This window comes from Magnolia sinica, chromosome 17 (assembly GCF_029962835.1).
Source record: "Magnolia sinica isolate HGM2019 chromosome 17, MsV1, whole genome shotgun sequence".
Classification (NCBI taxonomy): Eukaryota; Viridiplantae; Streptophyta; class Magnoliopsida; order Magnoliales; family Magnoliaceae; genus Magnolia; species Magnolia sinica.
In genome coordinates, this window is record NC_080589.1 from 52,324,246 (window position 1) to 52,344,089 (window position 19,844).

The window sequence follows — 19,844 nt, forward strand, 5'->3', positions numbered from 1 at the left end:
GTGCATTTTCAAACAGGTGAAGTAGTAATAATTTTCTATTTCCCATTGCATTTACATGCGATTTGGAAAAATCAAACAGGCCATAAATTAACTGTCCAAATCACGGATCCCATTTTAGATTGTTGTAACAAGGAGTGGATGATACGAACTGCCTGATTGGTGGACATCTCGTTGAGAGAACAGAAAATATTCAATTGTTTGAATTAAACAAATTGAAGTCCATTAAGCAGAGGTCAGGATCATTTTGATTAATCCAATTTTGGGGAATTTCCATTTACGGTGGGAGTTTGAGTTTTGAACTAAGGTACAAATAACGGTATCCTACCATGGCTCTCATAATCTATGAGTGTATTAAGAAACTCCTTTTTCATGATTCATCTCACACATATCTACTGTATCTAATTCCGATTAGGGAGAAAAAATATTTAACATTCTTGGATGGTACTTTTCGGGATATCATCTGAGATTAAAGCTACTCAGGGCGAGAATGCAACTCAGGTGAAATCCACATGTTCATCTCCATTTCCAGTCATCAAGATACCATTGCAGATGGACAAAGAGCCTCAAGATAATGTTTTAGAACCGGTGACAACTCATCCCAACATTAGTAGCATGGTAAAAGGTGGAGGAGAAGAAGATGATGATTAGGATGTATTTCAGTCTTTTCCTACTGATAACACTTGCATTGCTGCTCATCTAGAAGTAGTCAGAATGGAAGTTGTGCTTGCTTCAAATGACAATTCTCCCATCTTGCAGAAACCAACCACCAAAGCAAAAATGACTTTGAGGAGAGTTCGGATTTTGAACTGCACGAGGATGGTGGACAGGAGAATGATGCGCGAAATCCAGAGGGTTGTGGAGAGAATGTATTAAGAAGACAAGGCAATGGAAATGATCTCCAAGAGTTCTTTAGTCCACAACCTCTCAAAAATGCCAAATTGCCAAACACCATCAACCCTGTTTGTGGGAATGAGGGTCTAGTGATCAGAACCAATGGTAATGGAAATGACGAAGACCTCTCCAATCTTTCAATCCGTTGAGGATGTTGCAGAATTGAGTACTTACCATTATTTGCCAGTGGGTAAACAGATTGATGAGAAGCTGAGGTGATGGAATTGATCTCCAGGAATCCTGGAATTCAGTGGATTGAGGATGCTGAAGAGTTGAACAAAGAAAGGCATTTAGAGAGCGGCAGCAAGAGGATGATGGGGACACAAGATGATGAGAATAGTAAATCAAGAGATTTCTAATCCACAGCCAGCTGAAGGTGTGGAAGATACAAGTGACAGACAACAGCTGGGTGGTGATTGACAAGAAACAATAATCTCCCAATTGCCTTCTGATGCTCAACCTCCCCAGGGCGCCAGAATGACCATACATAAAAATGGTGATCAAGAGATTTCCGATCTAAAACCGAAGCAAATAAATACAAACCGAAGTAAATAAAGTACTAGCTGGATTGAAATTCTGCACATCGAAGTGGTGAAAAGCTCTTTCAACATAACTCTTTTGAGTTTTGTACACTTTCCTGCTTTTTTGCTCCAAATATAGTCATTCGAAGAATATGATTAATGACTTCTAAATTTTTCTTATTCAATTTATGAACCAAACAAGCTTTTACACAACAATATTTTTACTAAGATGTACAACCATAATTTGATTAATACTCAATCATTAGAGAATGAAGTTACTTGTACTATATCGAGGAACATAGGAACAATTATCTGTCTCACATTTTGAAATCTCAAATCGACAATGAATGATTTAAACTACTCGTACTATCCCCTTCGCACCTATTTTAATCCAAAAGCTTTCTTGAAAAATTTTAGGGCACGGTTGGAAATATTTGATAGGAGCTTCTTTTTTTTTCCCTATAAAAAAGCTTTCCTGGAAAATGTTATCCACCATAAGGTGAACTCACAATTAAAGAAAATGTCATTTTCTTGAAAAATGTTTTCCACCCAAACACTTTCTGAGCACTTAAACAGGCCCTTTTTTAAAGAATAATTCATAGAAGAAGTATTAAAAAAATTTCCCAATCTTTTCTTTGTTTGCTTTTCTAAGCCCCAAACAAGCCATAAAAATATACCAACTTCATAACTAATAATTTTAATAAAGGACTTCTAAAGAAGGAGAAGATGGTTGCAATAAGTCCAATTGAAGTTCTTTGGAATGCCTCTAATTTTCTAATGGAAAAAAAATAAAAAAAATAAAAATTCCACTTTTCCAAAGGTGAGGAAGCTTATCCAATTTATGTAATTTTTGGATATATCCAAGAAACATAAGGCTCTCTTAATGATAGTCACAGTGCTATTAACATTAGGGTTACATGTAAAGAAGGCATAGGTTACTCATTATGCCCCTATAGACTGGCATATATTCATAGAAACTTTGCATTGAGTTACAATACCACCATCTTAGTCACATTTCCACAGTGCGGATTCGTTGTTCTTTTTTTTTTCTTTTTTTTTTTTCTCCTCTTTCAACTAAAGAAGCCACAACTAACCATCTCTTTATCCTTTGGATTTGGGAAAAGCTTCACTTAATTCCCATTTAGCTATTTATCCCTCTTCTTCAATCTATTAGAAATCTTATCGAGGGTTACATGTGTCATGTTCCTAACATGCTGAGCAGGTTTTATTTCTCAGCCCTTGTTTGACATATTTGGGAGGGAGAATATAACTGCATTTTCAATTCTAAACCTCTTTAAAAGAAAGCCGTTCTTAGACCATATCATTAATGTTTTGAAATCTTTAGTCATTTTTGTTTTCAAGCACTTATTGGTGCCAATTCCACAAGCTTGCTCTTTGCTGCCTAGGATAGCCCCACATCGCATAATAGAGCGAGTCTTCTTGTGCTTCAAAACCATGATCAAAGATATCCTGAGCTTAATGGATAATATCATGTGTTAAAATAAATGATATAAGAATTGGGCTCATGTTCTTTCCTCTCTCCTCTGGAGCCATGTAAGGAGTTATCTTAGAGGTTGACATGCATAGGCTAGGAGATAGAAGTCTGGAAATCCTTTTTGTTGGCATCTCTAAATTAAATATTGTCTATATTTTGACGCTCTTATTTAAGTTTATAATAAGGAGGTGTGAGATTTCTACTTCAAACTCCTGTTCATGTACAATGAGTCTTGTTATGGGTGAAAATGAACCAAGTAAGATAACCTGTATGAGCGAGAATACAAAGTATAGAAGAGGCATAGAGCTCGGTCCTCGCCTCTCAGATGACCTGTATGAAGAAGAACACAATGCGCAGAAGAGAAAGTCAGCCCACTCCCTCCATGAGAGAGAACACGAAGCATGGAGATGAGCTGGGTCCATGCTTCCGAGCACAACCTCCACGAACAACTGGAGTCCTGACCACCAGAGGGGACCTCAACCTTGGCTGTCTCGCCATTGTAACCAGAGGACAACCTTTGAATACCGACCTGACCTTGACCGAAGATCACGACCGCAATCAATAATTCTACTCAAACGGCACGACTGGACACCGATCAACCTGACCTCGAGTCAGCCTCAGTTATCGAAGACTGACCATGGACTTCGACCACCTCGCTTGTGAGGTCGGACTCGATCATCAACCCCTATCCAATCGAAGGCCGACCACTTGGAGATATTGTTGTTGAGGTAAGATCCCCTCTGGATCCTCGCCAAAGATCTCGGGAGGATAAGGATGACGTGTTTGGGAGGAGATTTCTTCTATAATACACACCTACCAAGTAGGGAAGTTACCATTTACATAATTGGCACCAAAATGCTATAAATAAGGGCCTTCTATACGGTGAAAGGTACGTACAAAAAACTCCAAGTTCTATTAGACCCAGTGAGCATGTTCTAACTTTGGCATTAGAGGGTCCCCTGCGGTGGCCAGGGTCTCCATTGTGGTGTGGTTTTGCAGGTATATGGCGATCTAGAAGGGATGACTGGATTTCGGCATCAACAAGTCTATTAACTAGTGTACTCTTATATCTCTCTTGGATTATTAGAAAATGCTAGAAAGAACTTATTTTAAGATTGTCTAGGACTCCCTTGGGTGCTACTTTTCGAATTTTTCTTGCTAGTGAGTTAACTTATCATTTGATTTTCTTTTCTTTAATTTCTTCCATGGCCCAGGGTGTGGGCTTTCCATCCCTAGCCCAGGGCTTAGGTTCTTTTACTTTTCTTTTTCGTTCTTCTTTTTTTTGTCCTATGGTGTGAGTGCTTGTTTCAAGCCCAATATGTGGGATTTTTTGTTTCCTTTGCTTTAAGGGCTTTGCCTCTTGGTTTTTTTTTTTTTTTTTTGTTTTGTTTTTTTTTTTTTGTTCAATTAGGTCTTAGCCCTTGGTAATAAAAGAGTCTTTTCTTCCCTGCCTTCTAAAAAAAGAAACTTAGACCATCTCTCTTAGATAAATAAACTCATTCTTTTACTTTTTATAATACATTAGTATATATAAGGAAAGTGATTATAATTCCGAGAAAGTAGATTTTTTATTTGGCTTGAAACCCTTCAGTTAGAAGATAAACGTCACACAAGAAAACATCTTTATTCTTTCAAATACTTTATTACATCTTTATTCTTTCAAATACTTTATTACGTATGGATTTCAATCACCAACACTAAAATACTACATTTCTATAAACATTGATTCTACACACTGAATTATGTAAATATCATAACAAGAAAAACACCTTCTCCATGGTCGATGATTTTCATACAACAAACACACAGTAATAATGTTCATGCCACCACGTGTCCACAAACTTGGTGATTTTCACCCTCCCAACTATACGTTCAGATCCATCAGTTGATGTAATGTAACTACATGGAATGGCTGTAGAGAGAAAGAAGGCCCTCTAATAGAAAGCTCCTGAGCCACATGTCGCATGGTTGGCCGAGAGTCTGGATCTGGCCGAATGCATGCAAGAGCCATGGATACCGCAAATAAGACTTCCTGTGCAACATCAGCCATTGGATCTGAGAGACGTTGGTCCAACATATCTTTTAGCAGTGTATCTTGTCTACTTGATGATGACAAAGAGGAGATGAGCTCCCCAGGATGACTTCCCATCATCACTTCAAGTGCCACAACACCAAAGCTATATACGTCGCATTTTTCAGTCACCCTCATTGTATATGCAAGCTCTACAACAAGGAATATTGTTAGTCATGTTCTTTTATCTTTGTTAAGCATCAATAGCTAAACTCTTAATCATTTATCAAAACTCACCTGGGTTTCTCAAGTTAGGTTTCATATCTTGTAGGTTTTTGTGCTTGCTAACCCTAAGGCATCTCTACAAAGATGTGTTTTGAAGATTTGGTAGGTGAATAAGATGGGCCAGGCTTTCGGATGATCTTCCTAGGAAAGTCGGGATGGTCAACTCACCAGGCATGCCACATATATACATTAGCTGCGTACTATTTTTTTTTTTCTCTCTTGGAACTATCTATTGTTTTCATGTGGTGGTGGCCTGCCTGATAAGCGGACTGGTATAATCAGTGTCGGGTCATCTGCATGGTTGAGCCGACCTCTATGTACGCCTCAAATGTCCCAAATGCATGAGAAGTTGGCATGTATGAACCAGGCTGTAATGGTGCGCATATAGGCATCATTGCAGCTACACATTTCATCTGCATAGGTGATAGACAATATTAAAATGGATTTAGCATAATTACTTGTATCAATATTCTAGACCCACAAACCAAATCTCTCTCTCTCTCTCTCTCTCTCTCTCTAAGAAATATGGGAAACAAAGACAACCAATAAACATGTTTCACCAAAGAGTTTCTATGATATTCCTATGAGTTTTTAAGTATGTAATGGTGGGACTCATAGTTCTAAGATCCAAACCACTGATAGGCCCCAATTTGAATGGCTCATGCATTAATAATTCTCCTAATTATAAATACTAACCTTTTTTGGTGGCTAGCAGATAGACGATCAAGGGAAAAAAAGGAAGCGAACCAATTATGCATATTCAACAAAGAAAGCCAGTAAATTCAATGACTAAGATTTTCCAATCTTAGAACTTCTTTTGTTGTGTGGGGCATTTAGTGTGTAAGACATCACATTGATGGCTTGAATTGTAAAGCTGTGAAACCCTTCCAAAAAACTCATAGTCCACTATGTACTTTGATATATATCCTAGCTATCCACCATTTCCCTCATGAATTTGAGGCAAGGCTAAAAAATGATCCAGATACGAAGCTCCGTTGGACCACAGGTTAGGTAAAAGTGCATATCAAATTGAAGATTCTTCAAACAGTCATGGGGCAATAAAAATTTTGGATCAGGGGCAAAATCCAATGGTTAGGTGCAATGCAGTAGGAATAACCTTCTAAATATTAGGAAATGCAACGGTTTGAATGGCCTAAAAATATAAAATGGACCATTGATAGTTTCAATGATGGTAAGCTACCAAATACTTTTTCTTATCATGGGACTCACCTGTACATTTGATCCACTTGGATTTTGGGCTTACACCCTATTATAAAATGGGAAAGTGGTGGACGGTTTGGATTTGGAACAAGCATCACGAAAGTGTGCTCCACCGAAATCTATGCCGTTTACAAGTTTGGCCATGTTATTTTTACGTAGTTTGCTATAGATGAGGGAGATCAAGTGCTCAGGTGAGTCACAAAGCAAAAAAAGAATGAATTGTTAAAGGCCACTGTCCAACATTTTGCTGTTGTGAGACCCACCTGTGCATTGGATCAACCTCAATTCTGGGCCCACATCCTAAAATTAAATGGCTAAATAGGTACACAAGCATCACGAAAGTGGGTCCTGCCAAGATTTGATAACAAATCATGTCTTGTCACATGTCTGAACCAAGCGTACGTCTGATGGGAGATGGTCAAGGTGATCATAGAGCTCAACATGTTTTGAGAAAAATCCAAGCTGTCCACCATTTCCCTAGTATGATTTTACAGCTTGGGCCACAAAAATTATCCGAATCAAAAGCTCAAGTGGGCCACACGGATTGTAAAAGTGCATATTGAACATATACCTTTCAAATTGTCAGGGGCCATAGAAATTTTAGATTATGGACAAAATCAAGTGGTTACATTCAACCCATTGTGAATGACCTTTTGAATAGTTGGAAATGTCATTTTAACAATTTGTATGGACTAAAACCATAATAAATAAATAAATTAATTAATTAATTAATTAACTATTGATAGTTTCAATGATGGTAAGCTATTGACTACTTCTTTCTATTGTGGGACTCATTTGTGTATTCAATCTACTTAGATTTTAGACTTACACCCTAAATTAAGATGCTGAACTGCTGGACGGTTTGGATTTATGACAAGTATCACAAAAGTGGGCCCCACTAAGATTTAACAGATCATGATAACCACTGATGCCTCACCTCGGTGTAACATTTCATTGGACTTGAATTGCATAATGTAGAACACAACATCTTAGTAATGAAGGTGTTTGCATGATGGTAGATGTTTGCCGTGATTATGGGTCCCACCGTGCTCTTTGCGAGAAATTCGAGCCACCTACCATTTCCCTCATATGATTTTAGGGCTTCGTCTTAGAAATGATTTAGATGCAAAGCTCAGGTGGGCAGAATAGCAAATAAAGGTATATTTTAAACATACGTCATGGGGCTAAAGAAATTTTAGATCAAGTATAAAAATTCAGTGGTTACATTCAGCCCACTGGGAATAACTTTCTGAACATTTGGAAATATCGTTTCAACAGTTTGGATGGCTTAAAAAATGAGTCATTAATAATTTCAATGGTAATAAACTACCAACCTACTTTTTCCTGTCATGGGACCTAATTGTGCATCATAACTGCTTAATTTTGGGCCCATGGCTTAAAATGAGATGGCGAAAATGGTGGACCTGTTCCAATCATGCGACTTACCTATGCTTTGAATTTGAGACAAGCATGATTGTGGAATCCACAGCATAGTTCATTGTTAGCATGAAATATTGTAGGTTATAATCATTGAGTTTGTTTGAAAAGGGATAAGTAATTTTTTTACGAGATAACGGTGGGTTGATTAGCCATCCTTTACTTAAAGTCAAATAAGACAGATTTAGGTGCATCTTTTGAAAAAGTAGGTGGGTTTTTGGAAAGAGTTTATCAGCAAGCTCGTTTTTTGACAATAGATGAAAGATACCCAGGTGTACGTCAAAACCTCTAATTTTTAATTAAATAAATTTAAGGATTGGAATAATATCCCTGGTATGTTTCTTTGCAAGGCCTGTTACAACCATCGTATTAAATAATCTTTGTGGGAAAAGAGAGCATTTTCATATATAAATTTTCTCATATTCCAATTGCCCTGGATTGACACATTCAACAACAGGATGCTAACATATGCACAATCTTTATAGTATATAAGTGCCAACGAAAGACAGAAAAGCTTAAGAAAAATAAAGACCAATTACCAATAAAACTATTAAAGTGTGGAGAATGTACTAGCAACTAACCCGGAGCAATGTATCCACAAGTGCCCGCGAGTGTAGTCCAATTTGAGGAATCGGGTATCAGCAATCGTGCAGTCCCAAAGTCAGATACACTAGCTTCAAGTTCTGAATTTAAGAGAACATTGTTGCTTGATAGGTCTCGATGGACAATCGGCAGGGTACAATCATGATGCATGTAAGATAAAGCATGAGCCACACCTTTGATAACATTCACCCTCAAAGTCCAGTCCAACTGTGCAGCTCCTTCATTGTTGCTTAGCATGCTTGCCAAGCTTCCTCTTTCCATGTACTCGTAGATTAGAAATGAGCATCGGGCATGAGAACAAAAACCATAAAGCTTCACAATGCTGCGATGGCGGATTTCCGTTAATGCTTTAATCTCATTTGTAAAACTTCTTTGATTAGATTGATTCCCACTTTCGAGTGAGTGAAGTTTCTTCACAGCTACTACCTGACCTATTGGTAGATTTGCTTTGTAAACTTTCCCATACCCTCCGGTTCCAATGCAGTATTTGTCATCAAAACCCTCTATTGCTTCCACAATGTCTTCAAACGTGGAAATCCCATCATAATTCCATATTGAAAATGTATTTTTCCTGCTCCTTTCAACAATCCCTTTCTCTATTCTTCTTCTTTGATAATAAATGGAAGAAATTATGCCGACAATTATAAATAAAAGAAACAATACTGAGAAGAGAAGAATAATGAGGATCACAACTTTGTGGCATTTCCTTGCATCACCATGACTTATTGAAGAGGTATTGCAAGGTCGCAAACCTTGCGCTTCACCACATAAGCCTTTGTTTTTTATGAATGCATCTGCCGGAGCCTTCTTAAAGGCTTTGCTGCTAGGAAGAGGACCTTCCAAAACATTGTATGAAAAATCAATGGATTGTAAGCTAACCATCCCATCAAAAGAAGGCGGAATGGAACCTGACAACATGTTGTGAGAGAGGTTTAAATTTTCCAGACTAACCAATTTCACGAGTTGTGGAGGTATCCTTCCATCGAGGGAGTTATGACTTAGATCTAGTAAGCCCTGTAGGTATACTAAGTTACCAATCTGAAAAGGAATGCTTCCATTCAAAACATTTTCACTCAATTTCAGAAAATGGAGTTTGGAGCAATTCCCTAATTGAGGTGGTATTGGACCACTTAGGCGATTCATTGACAGATCCAGAATCTCCAAATTGGATAGGTTTCCAATCTCTTGTGGTAACTGACCAGAAAGCTGGTTATCATTTAAAGTCAAGTTGAACAAAAAAGTCAGCCTCCCAAATTCCTCTGGAATCTCTCCTACTAAATGGTTCGAAGAAAGATCAAGCACTCTTAGCTGCCCCAACTGCCCAATCTCAGGAGGAATTCTACCAGTGATATTGTTCCCGGAGAGTTGTAGCTTTGTTAAGTTTTGGCATTCTCCCCAATGTGGTGAGAGTTCACCAAACAACATGTTGTCGCTGACATCCATGAATATGAGGTGAGGGTATACACCAAAGGCTTCCGATACATTTGCAGCAAGTTGGTTTCCATTGAGTCGCACTCTCCTTAAGCTAGTGCAGTTTCTGAAGGTTCTTGGGATCTCACCGGTGAAATGGTTGTTGAAAGCAGTAAAGGTTTCAAGAGATCCACCGTGGCATAACTGAGGTAAATAGCCAGAGAAGTTGTTGCCATCCAAGTAGAGTTGAGAAAGATTTGTCATGTTTGTCATTTCTTGAGGCAATGAACCAGATAATTGACAGTTATAAAGGCCCAACCAAGTAAGCTTGGTCAAGTTTCCGAAAGTGGAAGGGATAGAACCTGTTAGAAGGTTACTGTACAAATCCAGCTCAGCAAGATTCCTTAGATTCCCTAATTCTGGAGGAATAGAACCAGAGAATTGATTTTCAAACAGATGAAGAAGAGTGAGCATGGACAAGTTTCCTAAAGTGGAAGGGATAGAACCTGTTAGAAGGTTAGTGGACAAGTCAAGCTCCTTGAGATTAACCAGATTCCCTATTTCTGGTGGAATTGAACCAGAAACTTGGGTTTTGTAGAGATGCAAAATTGTAAGGTTGCTCAAATTACCTAAAGCAAGAGGGATCCGACCAGTCAGACTGTTTTGGAACAACGACAATTCAACCAGAGCTTGTAGATTCCCGATTTGTGAAGGAATGGAGCCAGAGATTCGATTTTGTTCCAGGTACAAGAAGGAAAGCTTTGTCAGATTTCCTAAAGTGGAAGGGATGGAACCATCTAGATGGTTAAAGGACAAGTCAAGCTCATCCAAATTCACAAGATTACCTATTTCCAGAGGTATTGATCCAATTATTTCATTTGCAGACAGATTCAGGGACGTGAGTTTGTAAAGAGGTTCAAGATGGGCTGGAATGGTTCCTATGAGTGTGTTGTCGCTGAGATCAAGATGAAGGAGGTTTGGAAATGACGGAAAACTCAAGTTATCGAGCTTACCTTGCAAACCCAGACTCGGTAGGCTTATCCTTGTTACACTTCCAAGGATGTTGCATGAGATCCCAGTCCAGTTGCATGGAGAGATTATGTTGGTGGTAGAATTAGCAGAAGGAAGAGACCATGAATGGAGAGCTTGTGATGCTGAGAGGCTGGCTTTCCATTTCATGAGAGCCTCTACTTCTGAGAGTGTGGATGATGGTGCTGCTGTTGCAAATGATATTGCTTGGAAAGAAAGAAAGGCTAACAAAATGAGTAGAAAAGCAAAGGGGAGAGATTTGTGTATGGCCATGGTTGCTGTTGCTTATGGTATGCTACCAACTTACGATGGATGGGTATTTATAGGAGAAAGTTGATGGTAATCAGGTAAAGAAACCATTGTATCTGCGCACATTCGAGTGAGAACAACGTTCCAAGGAGTGGTACTGGGGCTTTGTAAAATTTTGCCGGGTGGAGCTGTGTGAGAAAATTAGAAGAAAACACCGAAAAAGAACGACAAAAAGAGAAATGCCATGTAGATTGTGTCTGAATTGGTCTCCTTCAAAGTAGACCCGAATGGGTGTGGGTTGCCTGGTCTACCCTACACTACCGATCTTGGTGGTGTGTAAACGTCACTAAGTTTTATGGTCCCTACTACGATACACGTGCTATATATATCCACACGGTCCATCCATTTTTCGAACTTATTTGAGGGGATGGCCCAAAAATGAGGAAGATCTAAGGCTCAAGTGGAACGCACCACAGAATAGAATGGAAACAATGACACCTACAGTTGAAACCATACTAGGGCCCCCAAAAATGTTTATTCGCCTTCCAACCTATTTATAAGGTCACATAAACGTAGATGAAGGGAAAAATACAAATATCAGGTTCATCCTAGCTTTCATGGCCCCTAAGTTCTCTCGCCAAGATGTTTCAGCTACCTACAAAAAGTTTTTTCTAGCGGATGGAGCTTTTTCTACTGCCCTAGTCCTAGAATTAGGTCACGATCACCTGGTGGATCTAGCGGATTTGAGAAATATATTTGGGTGGTGCTCATCCAATACTGCCGGCCTCTTGCTGTCATGAGAAGCCGGTTATGGTGGGGAGCGGATTAATTGTTACCGTTACCATGTGGGGGCCACCTTGATGAATGTGTAGTATATCCACAACGCCCATCCATTTCCTCAGCTCATTTCAGTATGCCATCCCAAAACTTAATTAGATCCAAATTTTCGGTTGACCACACCATGGAAAAACTAGTGAATAAACATTAAAAACTATTTTATGCTACGACAGTTTTGGATAAAACTGATATCCTCATATTTTCTTTTCATCCAGATCCGTTTGACCTTTTTAATGGGTTGGATGGGAAATAAACATTACCAATCTGCTTAAAGTGGGCCGTGGGAAGTTTTGAATGATGGGCATTCACTCACCACTGTTTCCTTGGTCCACTTGAGATATGGATCCAACTTAATATTTAGGACCACTTCTGAAAATGGGTGGACGGTATGGATATACAACACATCATCAATGTTAGCCCCAAGTTTAGGGTACGTAACACCCACTAAGGTTTTACCCCAGCAATACCTAATCCGCTAACCATGTGAGACCGTTTCTCTAAACTGTGGCTTGTTATGTTTGGCTGGTAGCAGCTGAATTCTTAAATTTGGGGTCGGCATCATCTATTAATTAACATTAAATTTGATAACGCAATTTGATAATAAATGTGCCATTTTTCTTATGAAGGTGGGAAAATGAGATAAGGTCTAAAGACTGACGGCAAAGATCTTCCAATCTGACAAATTAAATTTTCTTCAAAAGGTGGGAAAATGAGAGAACAATTCCAAAGTATGGCCCCATTTATCAGGATTTGTAGGGAGCAAGTGCAACGAAAACTACCGTGAGGCCCACCGTGATGTGCTTGTGATATCCAATCCATCAATGATTTGAGCCAGCTCATGTCAGGACGTGATGTAGAGCGGGTCGCAGACACGTTCATGGCCAAGATGGACTAGAGAAGGCCTGATTGGAGGTGGAAGTGATCATGACTGTCAGAACCTTAAAACAGTTGTATCTCGCCAACTCAAACAAAATTTTCGACATATCATATATGATTTGAGGGTAAGAGAAGCTACTTTATCCAACCAACCCCACTATGCCGGGTTGCATGCATTAATGACTTTTCCTTCACCGGTGACAGCAGGCTTTATATTTTATTTTTCGAAAGAACAATGATAGATATAAAAGATTAAAACTAAAGGCTAAATATGTCGATTTAATTGATATGTATATGAAGCTTAATATAATCAATAGATAAACAACCAAGTAAAGAATTAAACAAAGATAAATACTTGCGATCTCTAGTGTGGACAAACAATTGAGGCAGATTGGTCAGCAAGATGTGTCCAGGGTGTGGTCTTCAAAGCAAGGACTCGATTGACAGATGATCTAACAACGGTAGGTCGTAGATATTTATACTACTTCTACGCATAATGCAATGATGACACTGAATAGCAGTGATCTAAGCTAACTTAAACTCTATACATTTTGTAGCATGGCTGGATAGAAGTGGAGAAACTAGAAACTAAGATGAGCAATGTTGTGCTGTGTAGGTTGATTGTATTTGGCGTGGCCTAGAGTTCTTTATCGCGTGCTCCTTATATAGCTATGGGAGCGGATAAAACCCTCGTTGGGTTTCCTCGTTAGTCTAGGATCCTTGACAGTTACAGTGCGCAATTATTCTTAGATCATACCAACCTAATCAAAGAGATCTTTGCAGGTCAGAAACGTTTTTAGATCTCCTTGCCAGCATGATTAAAGAGATCCATGGATCTTATAAGATCAACTTTACTGGACCTGAATTCCTTAAGGTGTCTTTGGTTTCCATCCACTCTGAGAGAAATATGCTTCTTAAAACTTCGTAATCACCACAAGAGAGCACCGATCGTCTTTGGAAAGATCTCTCATTTTGGTTGGCCCTTGGCCAGGCTTCCTAAATTTATATCTTTTTTTTTTTCTTTTTTAATCATCTGACATGAAACACAGCCAGATGGAGGCAGAAAAGACCAAATTTTTGCATAAACAAAAATATAGTCATCTTCTCAACCAGCACATTAAAGCAACGATCTGGTGCATGATAAACTGCCCAACTTATGGGTACCAGATTGGATGTATCATGATCCAAACATCATCTTTACTTGGTTATCTAATTATTAGATTGTTGGACATCTATTGGACAGTCAAAATGAAAAATATCCAATAGTCTTATTTCAAAAAACAAGTGTCCACAAATCAGAGGTTGGGACTGTCCATACTATCTGATTTTCAGACTGTAACTAAGCCAGTGGACTCCACAAATTAGCTGGTTTAATTTGAGTTCATATATTTAATGAGTGCCATTTCAACTGCCGGTCACTCAAATTAAACCAACTAAAGCATAGCCATGAGGGGGAATCTCCACCAAAGTCCATGAGGGGGGGAAAACAGAAATAAACAGAACAAACAGAAAATAGAAGTATGCAGGAACATAACATAGCCACATGCCCATGAAGGTAAAGATTCTATTATGAAAGGGAACCTCAGTTAATGAAGTAGAAATTACGGAAATAGATTTATAACTAGCCAGGATATAGAGAGTTAAAAAAATACTTCAGCACAGCCATCAATGAATTTAGCAACAAGCCAATTCCAAACAGAAAATTTTTAAACAAAAACAGGACCAACCAACCAATTGAAAATCCAGGCCAAATCCTATTTTCATCCAACTCATACCTTCATAAGCAGCAAACAAAAATAAAATCCATAGGTAAATGAAAGTGAGGCAATAAATTTAAAAAGAGGGATGCCGATATATATAAAAAAAAATTGTATATCATGGCCTAAGAGGAAATAGCAGCAAAAGCTGCTCCTCGAGCATGAAAAATCCAAACATAGCATACAACAAAACTAGGTGTGCAATGGGCCGGGTTCAGGTCAGTAGAAGGGGTACCCATACCCATACTGGCCAACGGGTACTACTGCCACTCATACCCATACCCACCAGATAGACAAATAATCTAATTAGACCAACAACAAAATGTCAAAAACAAAAGAACCATAAAAATACAATCCAACAAGTGGCTAGGAAAAATGTTTGTCTCATGCCCAGTCCTGGGAGGTAATGACAGCAAAGATGCTCCCCAAGGCAATGGAATATCAGACCTGCCCCTTGACGGAATAGCTTCAAGATGGAAGGACCATCAACATCTTAGGGCTTTTCTTGTGACATTTAAAAAAGGAATACACAAACATTGAAGGTCTGCTCCATTATGTTAATGAAGTTTTTACTAAAAACTCTCCCACTCACAAAAACTAAAGAGAAGCAAAATGAGAAAAGGGTGAAGTCCAGCATGGAAAAACAGAATGCAGTTTAAAACAATGCCCATCTCAGTTCAGACAGAAGTGAAAGACTATCTACAGAATTGAAAGACTTCCTATAGACATTCATAACTCCATATGAAAATGTACCACAATTCTGCATCCAATGCTCTAAGAGAGAATACTCTTCAAAGAAATGTCCTTGAAGCAAAGTGTTCTGTAGCAGAGGCTGTCTTGGACACCCCACCAGCGACCAATTCTAAAATGGTTCCAAGACTGTTCATTCAGGGCCAATTCTGGGAACGGCTCTATCAGTAAACACCTGACCACCTGCCATCATCAGCAACATCACTGACAAAATCAATAACATATAACCAAATATCAGGGCTACTAAGTAGGTGGGGTTCATATATAGTGGGGGATAGCTGGGCCATCAACAGTTAATCACTGTGAACAATGCCTGGCTAAAAAATCAAGGTCCATCATCAGGTATTTCACAAGAGTGGATTGAATATAACCATTATTTCATCTAATTTCTTACAATTTTCCTCAAACACATGCTGCCCTGCCAGATAAAGATATAACCAGATGAAATAATCAACCATGACCCAAGCCAATAGGCAATAACAGGTGTCATGGCCTGCCATATAAATATAGCCTAGATCAACAAAATTAAGGTGGCACCTCATTTTAAATAGGGGAAAAAGTATGGAATTGCCAATGGATCTAAATTTCTTTTTTGGGAAGATACCCAGCGCTCAACTTTGCCTTTCTCTTTTTTTTTTTTGGAACCTTTACAGTGTGACAATGAAGAAGGAAATTACAGTTGACCATTAATTTTATAGGGAAGGAAGGCATTTGATTTAGAACTTTCATTTCAGAAGGACATCTCCAAGATTATGAAATCAACTCACATGGTTTTCCTCACCCTATTGGAAAGATGTCTTTGTTCCGTTAAAAGGTAGGGACAAAAAAATGGAAGTGAAAAATCCACTCGGATTGTCTACTGTGCACTCTTTCCATGCAGTTATTTATGGGATAGCCAATGATAAAGCCCCCACTAGTTTGAATTGAGAATCAAGATGCCCTCCAAGAGTAGCAGGTTTCTATTGGGTGGAAGGAGTCCATAACCCTTACTCTAGGCCACCTCAAAAATAGGTTCCCTATGACCAAACACACAATTTTTCCCCCTAATGTATTCATCTGAGAGTAGCTGATCCCAATTAGTTGGGATAAGGCGCAAACGATGAGTATTCACCTTAGGAGGTTGCAGACTGCACTACTGCTAATATAAGACCTTCTAGTGAGACCTCAACAAATATCATTGGATGTAGGACACAGATTTTGAATTCACAGAGAGCAGTCTGTAAATAAATAAAGAAAGACTGGCTTCAATTGATGCAGCCGTGTATATTGCTTTGTTTATATAGATTTACAATAGGTGAGTTTGAAGTTTGAATTATACTAGAAGATATATACAAAACAGATATTCCTATATATCAAGAGGCATAACGGATGGAGTTGTTGCATATGATAAGCATTGAGTTGTTGGTATATGAGATAGCTTCTGATCTTGTAATGAGTTATCTTCGGAAGGGTGATCTTTGGCTTATCTGTCTAACACAGTCTACTCATTGTGTTCACCATCATTTTCTTAATGGTAGCCAAAGATCACCCACTTCCGAAGATAACTCATTACAAGATCAGAAGCTATCTCATATACCAACAACTCAATGCTTATCATATGCAACAACTCCATCCGTTATGCCTCCTGATACAGCAGCTAAGGCATGCGGTTTATTGAGAGATTTCGACTGCATAAGAAATGGATATAGACCACCTTTACTCCTGCCTTCTAGTAGTGTCTTCCCCGTTGTTGTGTCGGATTGAGGTTTGCTGCGGTGGGAAGAAAATTGTGAGTGTTGATGGCCAAAGGCTGAAGATTGGTTAGGCCTGTGAGGATATTTTGGCTTGCGGATGAATGATTGTTGGCTCTGTTTGGATGCAAACAAGGCAAAGCTGTTTGTATCTGAGGAAGCTGACTTGTATTGTGATTCCAAGAGAAGTTCATTGGACAGTAGTTCAATTTGAAAATCATCAAAGGAGAGGAGGTGATCTCTGGTGGCTAGAGAAAGTGAAGTCATAAATGGCAAATAGATAGGGTTTAGGCCATGAGTGACATAGGTGATTAGATCGTCATCATCGACAATCTTGCCAGCAGCACTTAACTCAGCTGATATTTCTTTGGCCTCATCAAGATAAGCAGAGCAACTACGTGAGCCTTGAGTTAAGGCTTGTAGTTTGCGTTTCAGATGGCTAATCCGAGCTCGGGATCTGGAAGCAAATTTCTTCTCCAATGTTTTCCAAGCAGGTTTGGCAGATGTGATGCCAAAAACCGAGGGAGCTACTTTGTTGGACAGGGTGGCATTGATCCATCCTAGCACAAATTGATCCTTCTTGTTCCACAGTGTACTGAGGGTTGAGTTCAGTAGTGGATTTCCCTTGATCATCAAGGAGAAACGGTGATGGGCACGGCTCGGAACCATCCACGAAACCCATCAAGTCATTGCTTTTTAAAATGGGAACCATTTGAGACAACCAAATTAGGTAGTTTGAACCATCGAGTTTGGCTGAAACCAGTTAGTTGAGATTTGGTGCAATAAATGCAGCAGCGGAATTTGAGGAAGAAGAAGCCATTGAATTGAAGTGATCAGGATCAGGATTTGCGTGAGCAGAATAGCTTTGATACCATGTAAATAAATAAAGAAAGACTGGCTTCAATTGATGCAGCCGTGTATATTGCTTTGTTTATATAGATTTACAATAGGTGAGTTTGAAGTTTGAATTATACTAGAAGATATATACAAAACAGATATTCCTATATATCAGGAGGCATAACGGATGGAGTTGTTGCATATGATAAGCATTGAGTTGTTGGTATGTGAGATAGCTTCTGATCTTGTAATGAGTTATCTTCGGAAGTGGGTGATCTTTGGCTTATCTGTCTAACACAGTCTACTCATTGTGTTCACCATCATTTTCTTAATGGTACTGGTGATTCATCCTCTAAATACATTGGCAGTCAAACAATCCAGATCATGGGCCCCATTGTAGATTGAGCATGGTCCAAAAATCATATTGACAGATGATGTTATCTATCTGATTTTCCATTTTTAATTAGAATCACTTACTATTTATCTTTTTAACCTTCCATTTTTATGGTAGCCAAATGAGCAGTTACGATCATTCAATCAGTGCATTTTCCAGTATGTCCATGATAAGCCAGCAACTTAGGGGCTGTTTGACATTCTGGGTTTATTTACAAGTATGCATTGTGTTTGGTATATGAATCTCAAATCAAGATCGCTGATCGAAGACTAACCTGGCAAGAAGAGTGTAAAATAGTTGTTTAGACAGCAGGTTACATTTCTTGACAGTTGGAGGTTCCTGGATGTACTGCTTGTTCTGCTCCAGCAACTGCTTATAGTAAGCAGTTCCATGCTTGGCCACGAACTGTGAAGCTAGAGCAGCCTTGGATTGCAGTTGATGCAACTTCAATGCCATCAGCTCTCTGAATTATGGTGTGCAGCACAAAGAGAAAAAAAAAAAAAACCATTCATTAAAATATTGCATCGTAGGACTGTCAGTAGAAAATAAATAAATAAATTTCACTGACCATGGAATTAAGGAGGTTCAAAGCAACCAAAAAAAGCGTTTCACAAATCATGAATTTAAAAAGATTCGGTCAATCAAAACATTGAGACGACATAAATAATTGTTTTTTTCTCCATCCAATGGAAACAATACACCAACGACAAAATCCCAAACACTTAAACCACCAGAATGTCGACTTAAGAGAAATCAGCATACCATTGCAGAAACAAATTAGAAGAACTCCAAAACAAATAATTACTAAAACAACCTAAGCTAAAAGCTAAAACCTAAGTTATATTCTTTGTCCTATTTTTTTTCTAACAGAACCAAGATTATATATATATATATACACACACCAAAGATGTGCATACATGCTAAAGTACAAAAATGCTGCCCATGCATACATAAATAGATCTTTAAGAATATGTTCTTGTACTAGATTAAGTCCTATCAATAGTGTCCTAGATATTCATAGTTTGCAAGACATCCAAATGGAATAAATTATTGTACCAGTTCAGTGAGGAAAGCTTGTTTATTTTGACTTTCTAGAGCAGTGAATGCAGCATCAAGTACTTGGGAGAGGTATGCCACAACTCTGACAAAAAAAAAAAAACTACACCACACTAGAGGTTGAAAGAGGCAGATCAAGACCTGTACTGAACTTTCGCATGCATCGCGATCTTTCCCTTCAACGTGTATCTTGTTACAACATCCGAGCAGTGCAAAAGGTGGGCCATATCACTGAAATTACCTGTTTAAAACTTAGGCCGATCCCTTCATCAAGGAAGCAACACCATCACAATCAATGATAACCACTGGTTTCAATTAACGTCCATGTGTGGTCCACTTAATCATAATATCCATCTGATTTCCAAGACACACCATCTTTGTAGAGCGGTCGAGCTTCTTCACAGCTCGGATGTCTGAGCATGCATGACAGGTGGGCCAGAAAGCCGGGCCTTCTA

The 19,844-nt window shown here is 38.7% G+C and overlaps 2 protein-coding genes across 3 annotated transcripts in view; one reads left to right on the plus strand and one right to left on the minus strand.

The window, feature by feature from the left end:
• LOC131230399 (uncharacterized) overlaps positions 1–19,844 on the plus strand; it is a 105,924-nt gene that overhangs the window by 11,959 nt on the left and 74,121 nt on the right. The gene's annotated exons all lie outside the window — the stretch shown is intronic.
• On the minus strand, positions 1,247–11,228 carry LOC131230515 (MDIS1-interacting receptor like kinase 2-like). Its single transcript, XM_058226428.1, has 4 exons — positions 8,443–11,228; positions 4,811–5,130; positions 3,238–3,436; positions 1,247–1,407 (listed from the first exon to the last, which is right to left on the minus strand). Exons 1-4 carry the CDS (start codon positions 11,174–11,176, stop codon positions 1,247–1,249), a joined length of 3,414 nt encoding a protein of 1,137 aa, XP_058082411.1. The 5' UTR covers positions 11,177–11,228.

Excerpts from the sequence above, each read along its gene's own strand:
- LOC131230515 (XM_058226428.1), bottom strand. The coding sequence starts at position 11,176 with ATGGCCATACACAAATCTCTCCCCTTTGCTTTTCTACTCATTTTGTTA. Across the intron at positions 5,131-8,442 it reads TTGTGGATACATTGCTCCGG|AGCTTGCATATACAATGAGG; the intron begins GTTAGTTGCTAG and ends TCCTTGTTGTAG. Across the intron at positions 3,437-4,810 it reads TCTCTCTACAGCCATTCCAT|GTCGGTATTCAAAGGTTGTC; the intron begins GTAGTTACATTA and ends GGTCAAGGTCAG.